Source organism: Perognathus longimembris, chromosome 1 (assembly GCF_023159225.1).
Source record: "Perognathus longimembris pacificus isolate PPM17 chromosome 1, ASM2315922v1, whole genome shotgun sequence".
NCBI lineage: Eukaryota > Metazoa > Chordata > Mammalia > Rodentia > Heteromyidae > Perognathus > Perognathus longimembris.
In genome coordinates, this window is record NC_063161.1 from 107,722,669 (window position 1) to 107,743,811 (window position 21,143).

The window sequence follows — 21,143 nt, forward strand, 5'->3', positions numbered from 1 at the left end:
CTGAGTCTAGAACTCCATTATTACAAAAATGCATTTCTACTATATCTGGGATGGCCTGAAACTATGGGTCAAGCCCATGCTTGGGTGGGCAGGCTCCATGCACATATGTACTTGGACAGTCACCACTAGATCCTGTCCTGGGATGAATCTGGGTTGGTTCTATCACAGCTCCCCAAACTCTGGGTGCTCCTGAGGTCTATCTCTTGATGTATACTTCTTCTCCTGCTTCTTCTTCTTCTTTTTTATTGCTGGTCCTGGGGCTTGAACTCTGGACCTATGCACTGTCCCTGAGCATCTTTGGCTCAAGGCCAGTGCTCTACCACTTGAGACACAGCGCCACTTCCAACTTTCTGTGATTAATTGGAGATAAGAGTCTCAAGGACTTTCCTGTCTATATGATCCTCAAACCACAGCCTCCTGAATAGCTAGGATTACAGGTGTGAGCCTGTTGCCTGGCCTACTTGTGTACTTCTTATGTGGTTGATGAGAAGTACAGTGCTTAGCTTCCAGCAAAGTCTTTCTTCTGTGGGAAGTATGACTACAGGCCTACTTTAAACCTGGTTATACTCCATATTCTGGATGGAACCTCACAGATTGAGTCCCCCAGGACCCTCAGAAAAGGAGGCTGAGAGGACAGGCCCAGGGGTATCTCTCAAACTCACCGTGGCAGTGGGCTGCTGGAAGGCCCCCAGTGAGGGCAGGCTGTGTGTCAGGCCAGGACCTTCGCTCACAGGGGGGCTGCAGACACAAGCGGCTGGGCCTGGGACAGTATCCACAAGGGAGCCCAGGACCATGCTCTGCTGGCTGCTCTGGGAATCTGAGTACACCGTGGAGCCCTGGCCGCTGTCAAAGGTACTATCGGCTGTGAAGGACAAAGTTATGACTTAGTGAATGTGAACATCTAATGCCCCCCACCCCGGCCCCACACAGCATTGCACACAAGTAAATAGCTTATTCCTATATTCTCTTCTGCAGAACAAGAACTAGGTTGTTTCTCTAGGTTGCATGAATAATACCTGCATGTTGTTTAAACTACTACAGAGCACTATGGAGGAGCCACACCTGTGCCCCCAGTCTGCCACAGCCTGATGTCAGAGCTGCACAGATGCCAGAGTCTCACCAACCTTCCCACGAAGTAGACACCACCCTTCCCTGCCCACCCCGGAGTTCCAGAGCAGAACCTGTAATGCGGGCACTAAGCAGGCATTCTAGCTCTTAAAGGTGCAAGAAAGCCAAGAAGGCTGTGGAAATGTTATAGTTGAAAAAAAAAAAAAAGGCAGCCAGACCTCACACTTGTAATCCTAGCTACTCAAGAAGCTGAGATCTGAGGACCTCAATTAGAAGCCAGTTCCAGGCAAGAAAGTCCATGAGACTCTTATCTCCAATTATCAGCAAAAAGCCAGAAGTGGTGCTGTGGTTCAAGTGGTAGAGAAATAGCCTTGGGCAAAAAAGCCAAGTAAGAGCCTGAGGCACTGAGTTGCAGCCCCAGTACTGGCATATATCACCCCCCCCCCAAAATGAATGAAAGAAAAAAAAGCAGCTGTGGAAGAAATAATTAACACCCTGTTTGATAAAGGGGTGAGTCTCTGAACTCTGAGCATCTTCACACATGTGGCAAAGGCCTGTACTGGGAGGATGGGATCATGAACCATGTCTAACTTGGTTGAAAAGTAAGCCACTGCTTGACACCCACAGGGAGACATAGAGAAAGAGGCTGCATCCACTGTGCATCTATCCCCTACCCTAGACAGGCTCCCCAGAGGCCAGCCTCACATAGATGAGGCTAGCACAGCCTCAGCAACCTAGAACTCAGTACAGACCTGCCTGTGCATTTGCAGGCAGGAAGTGTGTCCTACAACCCACAGGCTTGTCTCACCAAGAATGCCTGAGAAGTCAGTCTGCCTGTGTGATCTTGTCAATAAGGAGTAAAAATTGGACATGTCAGAAATGGCACTTTTTGGTTTATTGCCTCCAGATTCCAAAATCCACAGGCATTAGGATTTGCCATCTATGAAACCAAGTTATTTCTATCAGGGAGCGACATTTCAAAGTATTGTATTATGTCCATTGATGATTTAAACAAAGTAAAGGGGTAGTCTTGTTGGCTTTGCATTAAAACAATTTTCCAGGGCTGGGGATATGGCCTAGTGGTAAAGTGCTTGCCTCGTTTACATGAAGCCCTGGGTTCCATTCCTCAGCACCACATATATAGAAAATGGCCAGAGGTGGTACTGTGGCTCAAGTGGCAGAGTGCTAGCCTTGAGCAAAAGAAGCCAGGGACAATGCTCAGGCCCCGAGTCCAAGGCCCCAGACTGGCAAAAACAACAACAACAACAAAAAAAACAGTTTTCTCAGGGACCGATTAATCAGAACTTATTTGAACCTAGGAAGGCATAAGGAATGCTGATGTTTAATTGAGCAAAACCAATTAGACAAGCGGCTGTGATTTTTAATGAGCCAATCGGTCATTAACATGGTCATTTCTACCTAGACAAACAGGAAAGGAGGAGGGGCAAGGGGGAAGAACAGCTACAGTCTGACAAGCTTCAAGTGGAACAACTCTTAGACACTGGGTGCAGCATTTTATAGGTTGGAATTAATTGTGTTTGTTACTTGTACAATTAAAATTGATTTTAGAAGTCATTTTGGGACCCACTGGCAAGCTGGGCTGTTGCAGTCCTCAGCTGCTCAGGTGTTGTTCCAGTAAAAGCCACCAGCTGAGTTTGGTCAGGAGTGCTAACAGAAAAGCACACAGGAGAAGCATGGAAGTGTTGCATCTTTCAATATAAAAATGTGTGTCTGGGGCTGGGATGTAGCTCAGTGGCAAAGCACTTGCCTAACAAGTGCAATGTCCTAGGTTCAATCCCCAGTACCAAAAAATAAAGGGCAAAAATCCCCCAAAAGAATGTGAGGCTCTACTCAGTTGATGGTGTGGGTCTGGCATCCTCCACAGCTCACCAGGAGGCCCAGCATAGACAGCCATTGTAAAATACACAGGATGGGAGAATCAAGTCAGTAGAGGCCAGCATAAAGTATAAAAGGGCAGAATCGAGGAGGATATGGAAGTATACATATATATGTGTCTACTCAGACATGTGTGCAAGAATATGCTGACGCATGTACGAACATGTGTGTTCCCATATATGCACATGTGGGGGCACATCTATGCAGGGAGTGATTTGCATAGGGTCCATGCATATATATACACATATATGTGTGTGGGGGGCACATATATCTATATACATGCATACAGTTTGTGTGTACATAGATATGTATATGTTTATATTACATACATGCCTACATGTCCACATGAGGAAGTTTGCATATCAATTATCCCTGAAAGGACAGTTAAAAGACCTCCAACAATTGCCTTAACTGGCCTCTGAAAGAACAGTTAAGTGGCATGCTATATACCATTGAACTTTTTGTTTGTTTGTTTTCCTGATAGTGGGATTGAACTCAGGGTCTAGGAGCTGTCCCTGAGATTTTTTGCTCAAGGATAGTGCTCTAGACACAGCTCTACTTCTGGTTAATTGGAGATTAAGAGTCTCATGGACTTTCCTTTCCAGACTGGCTTTAAACCACAATCCTTAGATCTTAGCCTCCTTAGCAGCTAGGACTACAGGCATAAGCCACCAGGGCTTGCCTAGAACTTTTGATTTCTTCACTGCATGATTGTATTGTCTATTTTAAAGAAATTACTATAATTGAGTAAAAGCATTTGGAGAAGGCTGACCCCAGCCTCTATACATGCCCTATGGGTATTGGTATTGTGTCAGACAGAAAGCATGTTTGTTTGCAGAGAGAAGGCCCACATCTGACATGAACTGATCGGCGAATCCATTATCTCTATGGGAGTTTTCTCATAGCAAATCATATCTGACCTACATCTGAAAACCAGCAGAACACATTTCATGGTCTCAAACTTAAATAATTATTATTCTAAGGTGTGTAGTTGTCTGCTGTGGAAAATGTTGTCTCACCAAAAAAACTGTGCTATTATTAATTTTTTAGATGTCAGAAAACAGAGCGATGACATAGCAACATTCTCCAAAGCAAACCCAAGCTGCCTTGAGTGAAGCAGGCAGCGCACCAATTTTCTTTTAGGTGAGGGTTGCTTGCCAAAATTTATATAGCTCAAGCTATTTTAATGTAAATGAAGAACATTCATATTAAATGGACAGTTTGAATCTTTCCACATGAAGAACCTGAAATACTGGCCTGTCCTGGTCACTGTACTCTAAATTCTGCTCCAATAGGAGTGGATAGAGCCATGTGACATCCCCCACCCTCAGCTCAATGTTCAATTTTTTGGATATTGAGACCAGGTGCAAGACATTTTTCTGCCTAGCAGGTGGAAGACACCGATTTTCTTAAAATGGTCTTAGATAAAGCCTACTTCAAAACAACTCCCAATGCATTGGCTACACGCCCTTGAAAATGTACAAAAGGTCTTCCAGGCTTTCCAGTAGAAGGAAGCTATCAGGGATGGAAAATCCCGGTGGCCAAGTCATCAGCATTCTTTGTCCATGGCACAGATGTCTCCTCCAAGGAGCAGGGGACAACGCCTCACTTGGGCCTCAAATTCCTCCATCAGACCCAGGACTCTTTCCATGAGATAGGAAAAGGAACCTGCCTTCACAATGGAGAGCCAGGATGGAGGCTGGCTGGGTCAGCCTCACAAGGTAAGAGCATATTTGGCCACATCCAATCTGAGAAGCCAGATGCCAAGAGCCTTACACCCTTTCTGGTCACAGATTGTTGTGGGAGACACAGAAAAGTCATAATCCCTTCTCTGGAACAACACTCAACCTACCATGCACACTCTGGAGGGTAGGTTATGGGAATAGGCCCACAAGCCCAGGAAGCAGGACCCGTGTGCCCTAGCACTTTGGGACCATCTACTAGTCCAAACACCCCAGGACATGTTGTCTCCCAAAGATCATGATGTGCCCTGGCGCCAATAGGATATGCCAAGCACAGGGAATGGGAACCCAGCCAGAGTTCCTGGGGACCACCTGCAGCTGAAAGACATAACCCAGCTACATGCAGACAGCTGAAAGCTCACCATAGGCTGCACTGCGCTGACCTATCTCCTTCACAAAACATTCTAATGAGTGTGAGGACATTTTTCTTTGCCCCACAGATGATTGCACTGGGTGGGAGAAAGAGATATAACTAGTCCTAGTAACTCTGTTCCATGTACTCACAGGCCAGGGAAGTGGCACTGGCTGGTAGTGTGGGGGGAAGGAGGTGCTGGTCAGCTTCAGTCTCCTCAGGCTCCGGCTGCCCAGGCTGTCCAGTCTGTGAGTGGTACGTCACCTGGACCTGCAGGGGAGCTGGTGGGCCCCTGGCCTTGTCGGGGCTGCCAGATTCCTTTGGCTCCTGGGACTGCAGTGCAGGCCAAATCCTCTCACGCCGCCACTGGATCAGTGCCACTCGGTCACGGATGGACTTGGCCACGATCTTCACATCACTCTCATGGAAGAATCCAGACTCAATCTGCAAAGATGGTCTTATCAGTGTCTCAGGGACTGGTGGGCCTGCCAGTATGCCACACTACCTGGGACTAACCATGCTATCCACACCATGGGCTCCTGCTTGTGAGTTCCTGCTTGTGGAATCCTTTCCTTTAGAGTCCATTCAGTGTTCCTAAAATGTTTCCCTTGTTACCAAGGAGTAATTAACCACTTTCCTCCTACCCTTTATCCCATCCCCACCTCCTAACTTCTACTGAAATCCATAATTCTGGCTTCGAGAATATCAGCTGGTATCCTCCCAGACCCTGACCTCCCCTTCTAAAGGGAGAAAGGTCTAAACTGTGTCAGCAGAGCAGTGAGGTATACACTGGTGCCCAGCAAGATCCTAAACTCTGTGTGTGTGTGTGTGTGTGTGTGTGTGTGTGTTACTGAACTCAGGGCCTCATGCTTTCTAGGCAGGCACTCTACCATTTGAACCATACTTCCAGTTCCTCCAAAGCTCCCTTCACCACAGGGAACATTGTCAAAAAACACTGTCAAAGACCTCTGGAAGCCCTGTGAGCTTGCTAAGAATATTCATGGTGGAGCCCCATTTTCTGAAAATAAAGAAGTATGTGGCAAGGGTTTCTCTAGCTGGGCACATGATGACCACAGCACATGAAAACTCATTAGAACTAAGATGCCAAGTCTAGCTGGCCTTCCCTTTCCTTCCATTCCTGAGGACCTCAGCCCTGAAGATGCTGGGTGGGCCTTCTGAGGGAGTGGGACAGCACCATTCAGGAATCTTCTGATATGGGACTCAGGAGATACACCCAGCACAGCTAGATAGCAGTGACCCTTCAGGGCTGATCAGACAATAACATACATGAGGAATGGAGCAGCCAGGCTTCTCCCACAGGGAAGGCAGGAGTCTAGATCAGAGACCGGTGGTGATGGTAGGAGCCAAAGCTGCCAGCAAGAACTTTATGACAGACATAAAGTCACATGTTCACAGATAGCATTTAATTGTATATAAGTGTGTGAGTGTGTGTACACGTGCTCGCAAGCACGTTGATAGGTGTGAACTCTACCTACCCTGAGGGCCCAGGAGCAACAAGCATTCACAGCCCCATGTGCTGTAATAGGAACCAGAACTACTGACTCCAGGCCAGGCAGGAAAAAGAGGTGGATAAGCCAAACCCAGGAACTGATATGCTCAGGGAATGACTGGGACGTGCTAAGTGACACGGGAGCCAGTGATCCATCAGTGGGCAAATCTAGGACATCTGAACATCAAAATAAGCAGCAATATGATGACAGTTTGGAAGGACATTTCCTAAATCTCTGACATGCATTTTGCATATGAGGGTGAAAATCATTTGTGGAAGCAGAAGGGTATCCCTGTCAGCATTAGGTATGGACTCATTAGGTATGGTCTCCCTGCTCTGCTCTTCTTTCCTTCTATCTTTTCCTCCTTCCTTTTCTCTCAGGCATTATTGCTCCAGGAGAATCCACATCATGAGCTTCTCTCTGCAGACTTGGGTCTCCTGTCAGGTCTGAGCCCAAAGCCCTGGCTCACACTTCACTGCACCTCATGATGAGCCTTATGTTGCCTCTGACTCCTGACCTGGGGACTGTACTGGCCGGGGCATTCCAAACACATATGCGGAGGTGATGGATTATAAAACAATAGACAGTTCATGCATAGAGGACAACCTACTGAGTAAAGCAGAAATACTATGCTGTGCAAAGTATGATAAAAGAAATAAATGAATGGGAAGTTTGGTAATCAATGGATAGTTACACAGTTTCAAAGCACTTTCTAAGAGATATACATCAAGTACAAAGGTGAGAGTGACCCACATGGAGATGTCCCTCTGAATAAACATCTTGCAAAATGGGACAGACAACATCATGTGCCCCTAGGCAGGACGTGGTAAGAACACAGCCCCGCTGTGAAATTCCCACAGATGCATAACCAGTTTGAGTATGATCTACTTCCGAGAAAAGCCTGACTCCTTCCCCAGGGTCAGACCACAGGGGTCAAGGGACTGAAGGGTCAAGGGGCCATGTGACCCTGGCCTGATGCTCTTGCCATGAAGGTATTGTGGGGACACTGTGGATGTGAACAGCTTGAGGATGGGATGGTGGTGGTGTGACACTTGCTTTGTGTGTGTGCTGGTCCTGGAGCTTGAACTCAGAATTTGGGCACTGTTCATGGACTTTCCTGTTTAGGCTGGCTTCAAATTGAGATTCCCAGATCTCAGCCTTCTAAGTAGATTACAGACATGAGCCACTGGTGCCTGGCATGATTATATTTTTTATGTTGACTACTGTGTGATTATGCAGAAAAATCTCTTTTTTTTCCCCTTCTAGTACTGGGATTTGAAGTATGGCCTCACTCTTGCTCAGCTTGTTTGACTACTTGAACTATACTTCCAGCCCAGACTTTGTTTTGTTTTGTTTTTATTTTTGGAGATGGACTCTTTCACGGACTTTATTGCCTAGGCTGGCTTCAAACTGTGGTCTTCAGATCTCAGCCTTCTGACTAGCCAGGATTATAGGCATGAGCCACTGGCATCCAGCTGAAAATGTTGTATTTTATGCCAAATGGATATGAAAGAATTCAGTATGCAGAGTCTTAGGCTGGTAACTTGCTCCCAAGTGGTTCATTGGAAAAAAACAGTGCTTTGTAGTACCTTAGAACTTTTCAGTGAGTTTTTACTAATTTCAAAACAATTTATTTGGACAGGTATGTCTACTTGTCAGGATAAAAGTCCACACGGAAATGTCCAGGTCAAAAAATTGCTGACTTGGGCAGAAAGAGGGGTAGGATAGGCATGTGGCTAGGAAATAAGGATCCAGAGGTAGACACAACATCCTCAGTAAGACCCATCCACCCTTAAAGCCTAGTCTTCATCCTAGCTGGGAAGTTCCTCAGGAACTGGATGATTCATTCTCCCATAGAAGGGAACCAGGCCTGGAGTTCTCTTCTGGATGCTTCCTTAGAGTTGGGGGTAGACATTTTCCAGGAACCCCAGACTCCAACCACATGGGCCTTTATGGGAAGGCTGAGGCAGGAGAGGTCTGACTGATGTCATTTGTGGGCTGGCAAGAACAACTCCCTAGCCAAGTATCACCCATTCCATGCCACCTGTGGGCAGGTGTGTAAAGGCAGCAAGAGCATGCAGCCAAGGCTCTAAAGCTCCAGATCAAAAGGCTGTAAAGCCCTAGGTAACCTCTGGTCACAGCAAGACTGGCATCCTCAGGCCTCTGCCCACATATGGCTTGTCTGACTAGAAGTTATCAGAGAAAGCAGTTTTTCTTTTTCATACCGCCACAGTTATGGCCTGTTTCTCTACTGTTGGGGATTCATCTTGGCCTTAAGAAAGGGCGATGAGAGCGCTCCCAAGACGCTGCCCTTCCCTCAGCCCTGGGGCAGTGTGGAAGTGAGCCATACCTATCTCCTTCTGGGTCCTGAACCAGAAGGGATAGCTTTGAGACCATCCCCCACCTTGCACCAGCGAGCACATGTGCTCCCTTTTCCAGGGCTTTGCCCAGAGGGTGGTACTATGGGAAGTGACGTTAGCCCATGAGGGAGGTCCTTGGGAGCTGCTCTTGGACGGACAAGCTCGCCAGCCTATTGCCAGCTCATGCTCAATCCTCGTGATCACTACTATATTACTGTGAGCCCCTCCCGAATAAACTGGATTGCTTTCCGAAGCGTCTCCGAGATCCGTCTGCGCCTGGCTTCCTTGGTGAGTAAGGAGGGAGGAAAAGGGGATCTCGTTCGGTCGCATGCACTTTAGGCTTGCCCGTGTCCCTTCGCTCCACCTTGGCCATCCACGGGTCGGGCGCCCAGGGGAGAGGGTGAAAAGGGGAGCACTGATAAGGGAGTAAGCTTAGCATCCCCGCACCAGGGGAGGTAAGTCTAGCCTGGCACTCTTCCCATCTGTCTTCGTAGTCTCTGCCATCTTCCTAAGACATTTCATTTTTTCAAAACAGGGTAGAATGTAGCCACAATCGGTGCCACAATGGTAGATCCTATTACATGGTGCCCTGAAAGCTGAAGGACGCTGAAGGCCAAAGAAAGGCTTTTCCAGCCCCTCACTGCCCCAGAGTCAAGGTCTGACTGGCTTAGAGATCAGTTCAGACCAAATACAACGTAGGACACCGAAGAATCCCCTGTCCCCTCAGCCCTGCTCCTTGCCATGTTGATCTAGTATACTCAACCCTTATCCTGATCTTCCTTATCTCCCTCTACATGGTTCCAAGAGGCCTCTCCAACAGGCTTCACACCGAGACATCATTGTTGTAAGAGAAGTCTCAGTCCCCTGGGTCTATAATGTGATACTGAACAGCTAGGGCCCTAGCAGCTCAGGCTCAGAGAAAGGCTAGTGATAGGATTTCAGAAAGTGAGAGCCTGGAGTCTCTCATGGGCATGAAGGATAAAAGCATGCATGGCTAGAACCTAGATAGGTTTCCTGGGGCCCAGGGCTCAAGGCTCAGCCTGAGGCTCAGGAAGGACAGAGGCAGGCTCATGTGAAGCTATTCACAAATAGAGCTTTACTGGCTTTCAGCCAGTCACAGACAGCTCCCAGGCTGGGCCTGTCCTGTTTCTTTAGCAGAGCAGGGGACACATACTGTTTTATTATTATTTTGTAACTGGACACAAGTCATGTCCCTTCTGCATGGATGCTCTATTTCATGGATGACATGTTTCATGATGAGTAAGAAACAGAGAGGGAAGGGTGATGGGAGGGGAGAATGGAAGGAGAAGGAACTGACCTAGGGATAAAGCATGTGAGTTCAGCCAAGTGTCAGGGACCAGCTGAGGGGATGGGTATGTAGATTGGCATGTGGATGGCCATACTACTCTCTACCTTGGTGACAAAGCAGGGATGAGGTGAATTCTTGGGAGGCATCTACTTTGGAAGTAGCTAAGCCCAGGAAGTAAGCCCAGAGCACATCTGAGAGACCAAGGTCTAGGCAAAGTCCAGGCATTCAGAATCTTCTTATCCGGGATCCTGAGCACCTTTCTGGATGCACTGCCTACACTGGAATCACTCAAGATGAGCCTTGACATGCTGTTATTATGACTCAGCCACCCTGTGGCCCCTTGACCTTGGGGTGTAGCTCTCAAATCCCTCACATCCTACCCTGCCCAGTACAGAGCAGACATGACTACATTTGTAGAAAGAATGTGAGAACTACATTTCAGCTGTTCTTCCTGAGGTGATTCTGCTACATTTAAACCAGGACTTCAATCATAGACTCCATTCTTTGGTTAGCATCAAGCCATGGTACTGCATACATGGTACAAGACATTTGTGTTGATGACTATCTGAATGTAGCACAATACCTCTTGGCTGTTAGATTTGAAAACACCTCTGAGCACCTCACCCAGTCACCATGGCAGCCACAGAAGGTCCTCCAGGAACACAGAGCTTAAAGATCCCTTAAGATTTGCTCACAGCAGAGGATTCTGTGACTAGAGGGAAGCCATGTTGGAGTGGGACAGGCTGGGGACACAGGAGGCCACTTCACACCTTTAGTATAGCCTGGATTCTAGCCCATTGGTGGTATATGTCCACCCTTATTCTCACTGTACAATCACAATCCCATACAAGGGCTATTTCCAGAGTTCTGGCTGTGGCATCAGCACCCCAGGAGGTATCTTTTCCCTTGAGACCCTGGGTGTTGAAGCCTTGCATGAAGTGTATATTCTTTAGAAGTCTGGATAGAGGAAGGCACAGGGTAGCATGAGCAAGACCAAATTCACCTGACTCCTCAGTCACATGGCATTTGACAAGAGCAGCTCCATGCCACTCCAGATCCCTAGAGTTGGTGGCTATAGTAAGTAAGCCTAGCTGGGAGGCTGCTTCTTCCTTCCTGACTCACCTCCATGCACCATCTAAAAAACCCACTGCCCCATGCACCCCTCACATACCACATGCCATGGCCCACAGATGTGGAGGAGGAGGAGTCTCCAGATTGTGAACCAATACAAGGCTCACTGAGTCCCACAGTCCCAGCCCTAATATCTCATTTCCTTTCTGTAGCATCACCAAGCCTGAGCAGGGTCTCATGAAGTCATGGTAGGCATAGCATCTGGCCCTATAGAGTCTATAGAGAGTGGTCTCTCCTACCTTCTCTAACCCCACCCAGAAACATGTCTACGCCTCCCAACTAAAGGATTAAAGAACCCAACTACCCCTGAGCATGGAGTTTATGCAGTTCCAACAGTAAGAAGGATATTTAAAGATGCAATTTCAACAGTAAGAAGTTCATTTTAAGACAAATTTAAAAGTAGCAACACCTTTGTGGCAATGGCACATAAAGTCACTGGCTCTCTTGCACTGAGCTGATGGCTCATTTCTACTCAGCTTCCCTTCTAGGTATCAGTGGCTCACTTATTTCTATATCTAGCTGGTCATCATACCCTACAATATGGAGAGTCCTCTGGATTCCTGTCCTGTGTGGTGCCCCTCTGTGACTTTGGGTCATAGCTACCATTTTAGATGGTATAGACTTTGCAAACTGGATCAGAATCATCTAGGCACGCATTTATGATTTGCCTTCACTAAATACTAGTCCTGATCATCATTATACCATATCATCACCTGGAGTCAGTGTGGCCTTTCTTGCCCACACCTCAACCTGGACTGCTGCTTCCCTATCTCAACTGGCCAGCTCCATCTCCTACCCCCTTCCTCCAGCACCCCCAATATCCCTTCCTGAGGCCAAGTCAGGAAACTTCAGACAGCAGCGGGCCACTCTCATATGGAGCTCGGGCCTCCTTTCACCACAGGCAGGCATGGAGAGGAAGGAATGGGAAGGAAGAAACAGAAATGTATTCGTCCATTCATCCTATAGGTAGAAAAGTACCAGAAAACAAAACAGCCACAACAGTGCCTCAAAGCAAAAAGAAAGACAAATATCCTACATTCAAAGACAATATATAGGAGCAAAGTTGGCAAGAATTTGGTCAAAGCAAGCAAGGCCTTTCCCAGTGCATCCAAGTTCCTGGCCCACTCTCCACAATCACAGCTGGTTCTTTCCCTGTGCTATATCCCAGCCACCTACAGGACACTTGCTCTCCTGTTGTCATATAAACATCTGACCATGCACCCGCCCCTCTTTTCTTTTCTTTTCTTTCTTTCTTTTTTTTTTTTTTTTGCCAGTCCTGAGGCTTGAACTCAGGGCCTGAGCACTATCCCTGGCTTCTTTTTGCTCAAGGCTAGCACTTTGCCACTTGAGCCACAGTGCCACTTCTGGCTTTTTCTATATATGCGGTGCTGAGGAACTGAACCCAGGACTTCATGTAAGTGAGGCAAGCACTTTACCATTAGGACACATTCCCAGCTCCTGCACCCCTATTTAAGATGGCTAGCATACCCCTCCCGTCCATGTTAGCTGCTTCCCCTAGGCAACACCCACCCTTTAGATAACAACCTTTAGATAGCTTTTTCCAATCTTGAGAAACTGTGATCCCCACAACCTGTATCTCAGACTTCCCAATAGCCCATCTGAGTCCCTTACTGGGCCCATAGGGCTGTGTAGGGTATGTGTACATTACCATTTCCTGGGCCACATCATCAGGGGTCTCCTTCTCCAGGTCAAAGGTAAACTCTATGGCTCCATTATCCTTGGGCTTGCCCTTTAGCTTCTTGGGGTCTTCTACCCAGAGCCGCAGGGCAATGGTAGATTTCCGGCCATGGTCCTCCTCTGCGAGTTCCACCCTGACACCTGTATCCTCCGCAAAGAAGGCATGGCTCAGCAGGTCCTTGATCTCATACCTGGGGGGAGAGTGGTTCACAGGCACATGCTCTGGGATAAGGAACCTTTGTGCCCAGGCTCTTGGAACAGTGTTTGCATTCCTAAGTGCCATGATGGCCCATAACATGCATATAGCATTGCAACTGAGCATCAGTCAACACTCTGGACAACTTGGCAAGCTGTTTTAGAAAGTTCTCTGGCTTCACTACTTGTTGGGCAGGCTCTGCTCTGAGAGCAACACACCAGCAGTGACATTCCTTAATTCCCAGGAGATGAAAAAAAATCATGATCTCAATATGATCTTATTCCATTGTGCTTTAAGACATCTTTCTTCTCCCTCATTATAAATAAGAAAACATGGTTCATTGTATCAGTTTGCCCACTATGCAATGAGAGCTCCTGTCCCTGTGCTGGTGAGCTCTCAAGCCTCACCCTGGGCTTGGATGGAACCAGAAGAGGCAGAATACTCCTCTCAGTAGCCCCCACCTTTCCATCAATGTTATGACGAGGGCTCTAGCCGCCCCCCACCCAGCAGTGAGGTTTGTAGGGGGCCACCTGTAGAAGGAAGAGACAGGTGGCAAGTCTGTGCCCTTCTCCAGTACTGACAGAATCATGTAGCACACACTGCTGCTGCAGGGCTGGCTTCATCTGGACATAGAATCTGAAGAGCTTCTACATGGCTGTGAGTTATCAGCTGCTTATCTCTGTTTGCTGCTAAGAGTGCCATGGAGATAGTGGGTTTGCCACATTTATTTTGAGAGACAAAAGGCCGCAGAGGTACCTCCAGTTTTCTGGCTGTCCAGCTGGGAAGACCACCCCTGCTCTGAGAGGGGAGATGGCTTTGTGGAGCAGCTCCTGAGCTAGACATGCTGCCTTAGAGATGGGGCAGCTAGACACATGTAATACAAAGTTTAGAGGAGAGAGCAGGAAAGCAGAGGAAGACTGAGAAAGGCTGGGAGTCCCAGGCAACAGGTCATAGAAATAGATAAAATTTGGGGGGACAACTAGAAAGAAAGCCAAGAGGGATAGAGGGAAGGCCCAGGTTCATGGGGCACTGGGCAAGTTAAGTTGTTCTAGAAAATTCTCTGACTTCACGACCTGGTGGGCAGCTCCCAAGCCTAGTACTGCAGTGGCCCAAGCAGGTCTGCCTGGCCTCTGAGCTTCTTCTTCATTAGGAAAGTGGCTCTTTACACCAGCTGGGATAATTTCAGCTGGAGAATAACCCAGATTCCAGCACCACACTGGAACTTACCTTTCTTCCTTGTTCTTGCAGATGCATTCCCCAATGATTTCCTTGATTTCAGGATCATGCACTTTCTCAAAGCTGGCCGGCTTGATGCCCTGCAAAGAGAATATTCACCCAATGGAAAATGAGGTAGCATCCTCACCAACCCAGTACAGGGAAACCCCTTCTAGCTGTGGCAGAAGAACTAGCATTGAATTTACCCTGCAGAGACTTCTGGAAAAATGGGACAAAATATCCCAACTGACTATGTTCAGATACTGGTAACGGGAAGTGCAGGATGTGGACTCAGAGGAAACATGGGTGGGACACTCCCTCCCACAGCAATGCATGCGGCCCAAAGCAGTTCCCAGTCTCAGGCACAGAACCCAACAGAGCCTGGGGTCTGGCTGAGTTGAGGATAGATCTCAGACCTTCTGAAGGCCGAGGAGGTAACAAGGGAGACTTCTGAAAGATCCCAGATGTGTACACATTGGCCCCTTGAATCTGCTTAGTATTAAGATTATAAGCACATCATCAATACTACAGGTCTGAGAACAAAAAAAAAAAAAAACAACAACCGTGAGGGAGCTATAAGCAGAGTCATTCCCAGTAACTAGGAGACTGGCATGATGAGATGCATATAATGCACAATATACAAAGAAAAATTACTAGATATGCCAGAAGGCAGGAAGATGTATCCTATGACCTGGTAGAAAAGCCAAAAATGGAGAGCACTTGATCTTGCAGACAAAGAGGGTAAAGTTATTGTAGGTACAAACAAATCTTTAAAGGAAAATACACATAGCAGGAACTGAATGATAGATACATAAAAAGAACCCAGTGGAACTAGAAATAAATTCCAGGTTGCACTAGGGCAGACTAACTGCAAGAATCAGACTCTGCAGAAGAAAAGATGTGGCAATCAGGTTTATCAGACAGAGAGCACAGAGAGAGAAATGTTTGCTGAGGTTCTATTCCCTTCATTTCAGAATGTGGGACACAGCAAGGGCCAGTAGGCACATGACATACATAAAGCTAGTGGCCCAGAGGAACAGATGGGGAGTCAGGGACAGAATGAAATCCTTGAAGAAATGATGGTGGAAAGTTTTCCAACTGTGATGAAAACTCTGTGCCCATAGATATGACACATTCAAACTGGAGGCAAGAGAAAGCAGAGCTAGGAATAAATGGACATGTTATATGAAGCCAGTTATGATCCATTCTTTTATCTTTCCTTCTGTGTGAATCCAATAGCCTGGTTTCCTATCATTTAAGTCTCTTTCTAGAGAACACCTTAGTGACCCTAGATCTGTTGAAGCCTGGAGCAACCACCATGGCACTCACTTTGCCTCACACCCAGGTCAGTCCCCTTAGTCCAGATCTCCTTGCTAACCATTTCCCTACCCCCACACCACAACCCCAACACACAGTGCAGCTTCCTCTTGTGCTGCAGAATTTGATACTGGGGTTGACACTTCAAATATAGCAGTCAGTCTCTGGAAAGGTGTTGATCAGAGCTTGGCTGCAGAGCCTCCCCTAAGTAAAGCCTCTGGAACCTCCCAAGCCAGCTGCCCCATCACCTGGGAGGAGGAACCACAGCACCATGGTGGTGGACTCAAAGCTTCCCACAGAGCCGAACATTTCTAACCACACCTGGACTTCCTCTCCACACCCCTCCCCAAGGAGGCAAGAGCTTAGTTTGTGGTCACTGTTGCTGGCTAAGAGCCAGGGCAAGAGATTTTCAGGACAGGAGGGGACAACTGGAGGTAACAGTGTAACTGATAATTTAGAACTAGGGACGAGCTCAAGGTAAACCTGCAGGGATTTGAAGGATCACAACCTCAAGCACATCTGCAGAAGTAGCATCTGGCCACATAGATATGGAGAGAAGAGTGCAGGGACAAAGCACTGTGCCCAGCAGCACCAACTATCCATGCTGAGAGCAATCCTCAGCTGAGATGGGGACAAGGAGGAATCCTGGTATCATAGCAGCCTGGGGCTGCTGTTAAGATTGCTCTGAGGGCCTCTAGGCCTGGCCATGAGGGCTAAGATGATTCAGTGGGAATAGAAATAGAAAAGTCCTGGCCTGGCTGCTCCACCTCCACAGGCTCTGTTTTTACTCCCCCACTCAGGGAGGCCACCACTGAGGGAGGACAAGGCCCATCTGTTTGTACAGCTGAAGCCATCGGATCAACTCAAAAATCACAGCGACAGCAAAACAGGGATTAAGGCTCTCAGGCTGCCCAAACCGCTTAAAGACACTCTTGGCTGGGACAATGGTTTGGTGAAAAGTAAAACAAACTGTGGCTCCAAAATAAAGACAGCGACAGCAGGAACTGAGGGGCAGCCTAAAACAAGCAAGGGGAGCAACTGGGACAGGCTGCTGGGGCCAAACCTCCTGGCAGGGGACCTGGTGGAGCCAGAGCCTCTTAAGCTTCAGTTTCCTGGACACACTGGGTTTTCTGTGTCAGCCTCAGAGGCTAAGCTCCCTCCACAGCACCACAGTATCCATCACTCCTGCTAGAAGACTTCACTTAGCCAATCCTTGGCTTTCCCATCTTTGAGATGGGCATACTCCCTCCTTTCCACACAGCTGCTGTTCAGATTTTCTCAAAGTCCACCTAGCCCAGTTGAGGCTGTGGCCCACGCCCATCACTGTGTCTTTATTTATGAGGTGGCTAGGCAGACTTACACAGGTGACCTTGCGGTAGATCTGGGCAGCATTCTGGCACTCTGAATAGGGGTACTCTGAGGTAGCCATCTCTAGCATGCACATCCCAAAGGCGTAGACATCAACTGACTCATCGTAGTGTTCCTCGTACATCTCGGGAGCCATGAATTCAGGCGTACCTGTAACAGGAGCAACAGTCACAGGGGTCAGCTGGCCACAGCCCAAGAACACTAGGAGGCAGTACCCAGGAGGAGCCCATTCAGACCCTCAGAAACCCCAGCCTTCTCCCTGCCTGTCACAAGACATACTCAGGATGCCAGCCCACCTTACCTGGAAACCAAGAAAAGTATGCTCTCTATAGAATGAACTTTCCAAATGTCACCTATGATTTCAGGGTTACTGATCAGTTTGAGGTACCATTCCCCTACTCACAGAACTGGGAGAATGACTTCCCAGGGGACATGTACATGCCCTGGGCTAGTGTGGATATTGTGCCCCGAAGGACAGGTTCAGATACCCCAACGTAATAAAAACCTGGTGTTCACCTCCGAGTCACTATAACTGCAAAACAGTCCTGGGGCTTGAACTCAGGGCTGAGGTGCTGTCCTTGAGTTTTTTTGCACAAGGTCAGTGCTCTACCACTTGAGCCATAGCTTCACTTCTGATCTTTTGGTGGTTGCTTGGAGATAAGATTTTAGCCTCCTTATTTGCTAGGCTCACAGGCCTGAACCACCAGGAACTACAGGCCAAGGTTGCTTTAATTGTTTGCTTGTTTATGTTGGCCCTAGGGCTTGAACTGGGAGGCGGGAGAGGGTACTGTCTCTGAGCTTCTTTTGCTCCAGGCTAGCTCTCTACCACTTGAGCCACAGCAGCATTTCCAGCTGAGTAGTTCATTGGATGTAAGAGTTTCACAGAATTTCCTGCCTGGGCTGGCTTCAAACCATGATCTTCAGATCTCAGCCACCTGAGTAGCTAGAATTACAGGCGTGTGCCACCAGCAACTGGCTCTGAGGCTGCTTTAAATGTTTGTATGTTTGCTGCCTTTGGAATAAAAAAATGTTCAAAATTACATTATTTAGGCTGATAAGAAAAAAGCACAAAAATTACTTACAATAAAAGTAAAAGGGTAAATGAGGGAAAATTGAAAAATGCGTGTTTAAATTTATGTATAGGAATATGAATGCTTAAGAATTCATCTGAAACCAGGGAGGGGGGGCCAAGTGGAGTCAGAAGGACTTTTTTGTGCAAGGAATTTTTTTTTTTAAGTTTTTTTTTTTTTTTTGCCATTCCTGGGCCTTGGACTCAGGGCCTGAGCACCATCCCTGGCTTCTTCCCGCTCAAGGCTAGCACTCTGCCACCTGAGCCACAGCGCCCCTTCTGGCCGTTTTCCATATATGTGGTGCTGGGGAATCGAACTGAGAGCTTCATGTGTAGGAGGCAAGCGCTCTTGCCACTAGGCCATATTCCCAGCCCTGTGCAAGGAATTTTTATCCTTTTGGGTTTTTGAACCACATGGTTATACTGAAAATTTTTACACTGGTAGTTTTATTGATATATATTAAATTATATACAAAAGTAAGAAATTTCTTACACATATATACTTTGGTCATATTCAGCCTATTTTTTATTCCCTCTTTTTCCTTTCCCTCCTTCTTCCCTAGTAATCCCTCTTTTGTTTCATACTTTTTTTTGTTTTAATTTTTTTCCAGAACCATTATTTGAATTCAAGGCCTCAAGTTTGCGCGCTTGCTTGCTCACAGCTGATGCTCTACCACTTAAGCTGTGCCTCTAGCCCAACTTTTTAGTTGGTTATTTGGGAGATGGAGTCTCCAAGACTTCTACCTGAGCTGGTTTTGGACTATAATCTTCTGGATCTCAGACTCTTCAGTAGCTAGGATTACAGGCATGAGCCACTAGCACCTGGTGATGAACATTTTAAAGTTTTTTCTATCCCCAAGTTTGTCACAAAACAATAAATACACTGGTTAGGCTGGGAGTAGAAGAAACATATCACAAAAGTCACTACAGTCAGGCCACAGGCAGGAATGGTGACAACATAAACTTCTGCTCTCAGGCATGTCTGAGCAGACCCTGTAAGGGGCTTACTTCCTGATGCATGGGTCTAGATCACCCTGACCAATAAGGAGGGCCCATCATAGTGGCAGTGGGTACAGAGAGAGAGGCACAGCAACTGACTCAGTGGCAAGCCCCAAGCTGCAAGAAGGGAGGGCTCACTCCCCTGGGCCACTTCAACTGCCCACAATGCCACCTAGACCAACAGAGTCCCATGGAGTCAGAACAACCTGTCCCAGGATGGAAGAGAGAAATCACATGAAGCCCTTTCCTGCTTTGGGCCAGCCAAGTCTCTAAGGGTCATGTTCTGGTTCTTTGGCCACATCTTTGGACTTCATCAGGAGACTGGTCTTAGGACTGCTGGACAAGAAGCCATGTGCCAATCTGACCATTCCTTGGCATTTGTGGGGACCCTTGTTAGCCTGGCAAGAATGCTGCATTAGCTGCCCATGCAGCACTCAGCCCAGCTGGAAGTAGCAATGTCCCTGGGCTTCTTCTGACCCTTGCAGGAATGGAGAACCTTGCTCTCAAGAAAAAACCCAATGCCTCAGATGGCCTGGCTTTGGGGGATGGGCTGTAGGGAGTGGAGCAGACTCAGTCCTGACTCCCAGCAGAGGGATCCCAACAATGCCCAATTCTCCACACACCTTGAACACTTGACTCTTCCCCCGCCTTCCCCTACACTGTAGCCATTTAAATATGAATTTTAGAAATAATACATGATGTGTGTTCAAACATGTACACACATATGTGTTCAGGGACAATCCCACCCACCATTCCACTTCACCTCCAGCCATCAGCTGCATAGATGCTATTCTTCGGCCCATGGGCCCCTTACACACTGCCACCCCCAAGTTTATGCAGATAACGTATCTGTATCAAAGTGAAGACTGCACTTCATCTCCCCACCCTGCCCTCCATCCCCATGCAGAAGTCCTCTTGCAGAAGGCAGGCAAGAGCTTACAGAGACAAACATGCCTTGCTTCTGCCTTTTTTTTTTTTTTTAGCCTTCCAGTCCTGGGATTGGAACTCAGAACCTGAGTGCTGTCCCTTAGCTTTTGTACTCATGGCTAGTGTTCTACCATTAGAGCCACAGCTCCACTCCCAGCTGGTTTGGTGTTTTTAATTAAAGAGTCTTATGAACTTTCTTGCCCAGACTGTCTTTGAACCACAGTCCTCAGATCTCAGCCTCCTGAGTAGCTAGGATTACAGGAATGAGCCACTGGTCTCGGGTTCTTGTTTGTTTTATTTTTGTTTCTTGTTTTTTTGCTTTTTGACAGAGAAGTAGCTACAAGGCTGTAGTTGGGCAGCATGCTGGTCCTCTGTGAGCAGGGGCTATGTCCTTGGGGCCTGAAAGAAATAAGGTATGGAGGAACCCACTCCAGTTTGACATTAAAATTACCCTACAGTCCATGAAAACCAACCACTGTCACAGTTTGCCAGGTTCTGGATCTGAACTGAATGGTAAATGACTTCCTTCATAGAAATAAAAGCCTTAACAATTTCCTAGCTCTACCTCTTCCATTGAGTTTTGTTAAAACCAAACCAAATCAACACCATTGGCCCTTACCCTTCTTCTCAGTGGACAGGCATAGCCCACTTCCACGCTTTCCCCAACCACCTTGTAGACCCCACATTGCCTTGGGTCCCTAACTGCTTACTTGTGACAGCCACAAAGTCTTCGATAGTCCAGCCCCTCTCCTACCTCCACCTGGCACACTCAGCCCATCCAGAACTTTTTCCAAAAATAACTACCTCGGTTCATCTTGGCCTCTTTCTCAGTTTACTCCCTACTGGACCTGATTACATCACTACCACCTATAGGAAATTCTTCTGGGTAAGCCAGGCACCTCAGAAGCCCCAGGGTCCTGTTTACTACATAGCCACCTAAGCAGTTGTGGTCAACCTACAGGCAGGGCTGGATCCATCTCATTGC

At 47.5% G+C, this 21,143-nt stretch overlaps 1 protein-coding gene across 12 annotated transcripts in view; it reads right to left on the bottom strand.

The window, feature by feature from the left end:
* The window catches only part of Wnk2 (WNK lysine deficient protein kinase 2), a 123,077-nt gene that overhangs the window by 57,945 nt on the left and 43,989 nt on the right, over positions 1-21,143 (bottom strand). For all 12 annotated transcript variants that reach the window (XM_048342473.1, XM_048342899.1, XM_048342818.1 and 9 more), the window contains exons 5-9: positions 17,156-17,313; positions 14,491-14,579; positions 13,039-13,258; positions 5,211-5,502; positions 663-862 (exon numbers count right to left, since the gene is read on the bottom strand). In XM_048342473.1, the coding sequence (XP_048198430.1) occupies positions 663-862; positions 5,211-5,502; positions 13,039-13,258; positions 14,491-14,579; positions 17,156-17,313 (959 nt within the window). The remainder of the gene's footprint in view (positions 1-662; positions 863-5,210; positions 5,503-13,038; positions 13,259-14,490; positions 14,580-17,155; positions 17,314-21,143) is intronic.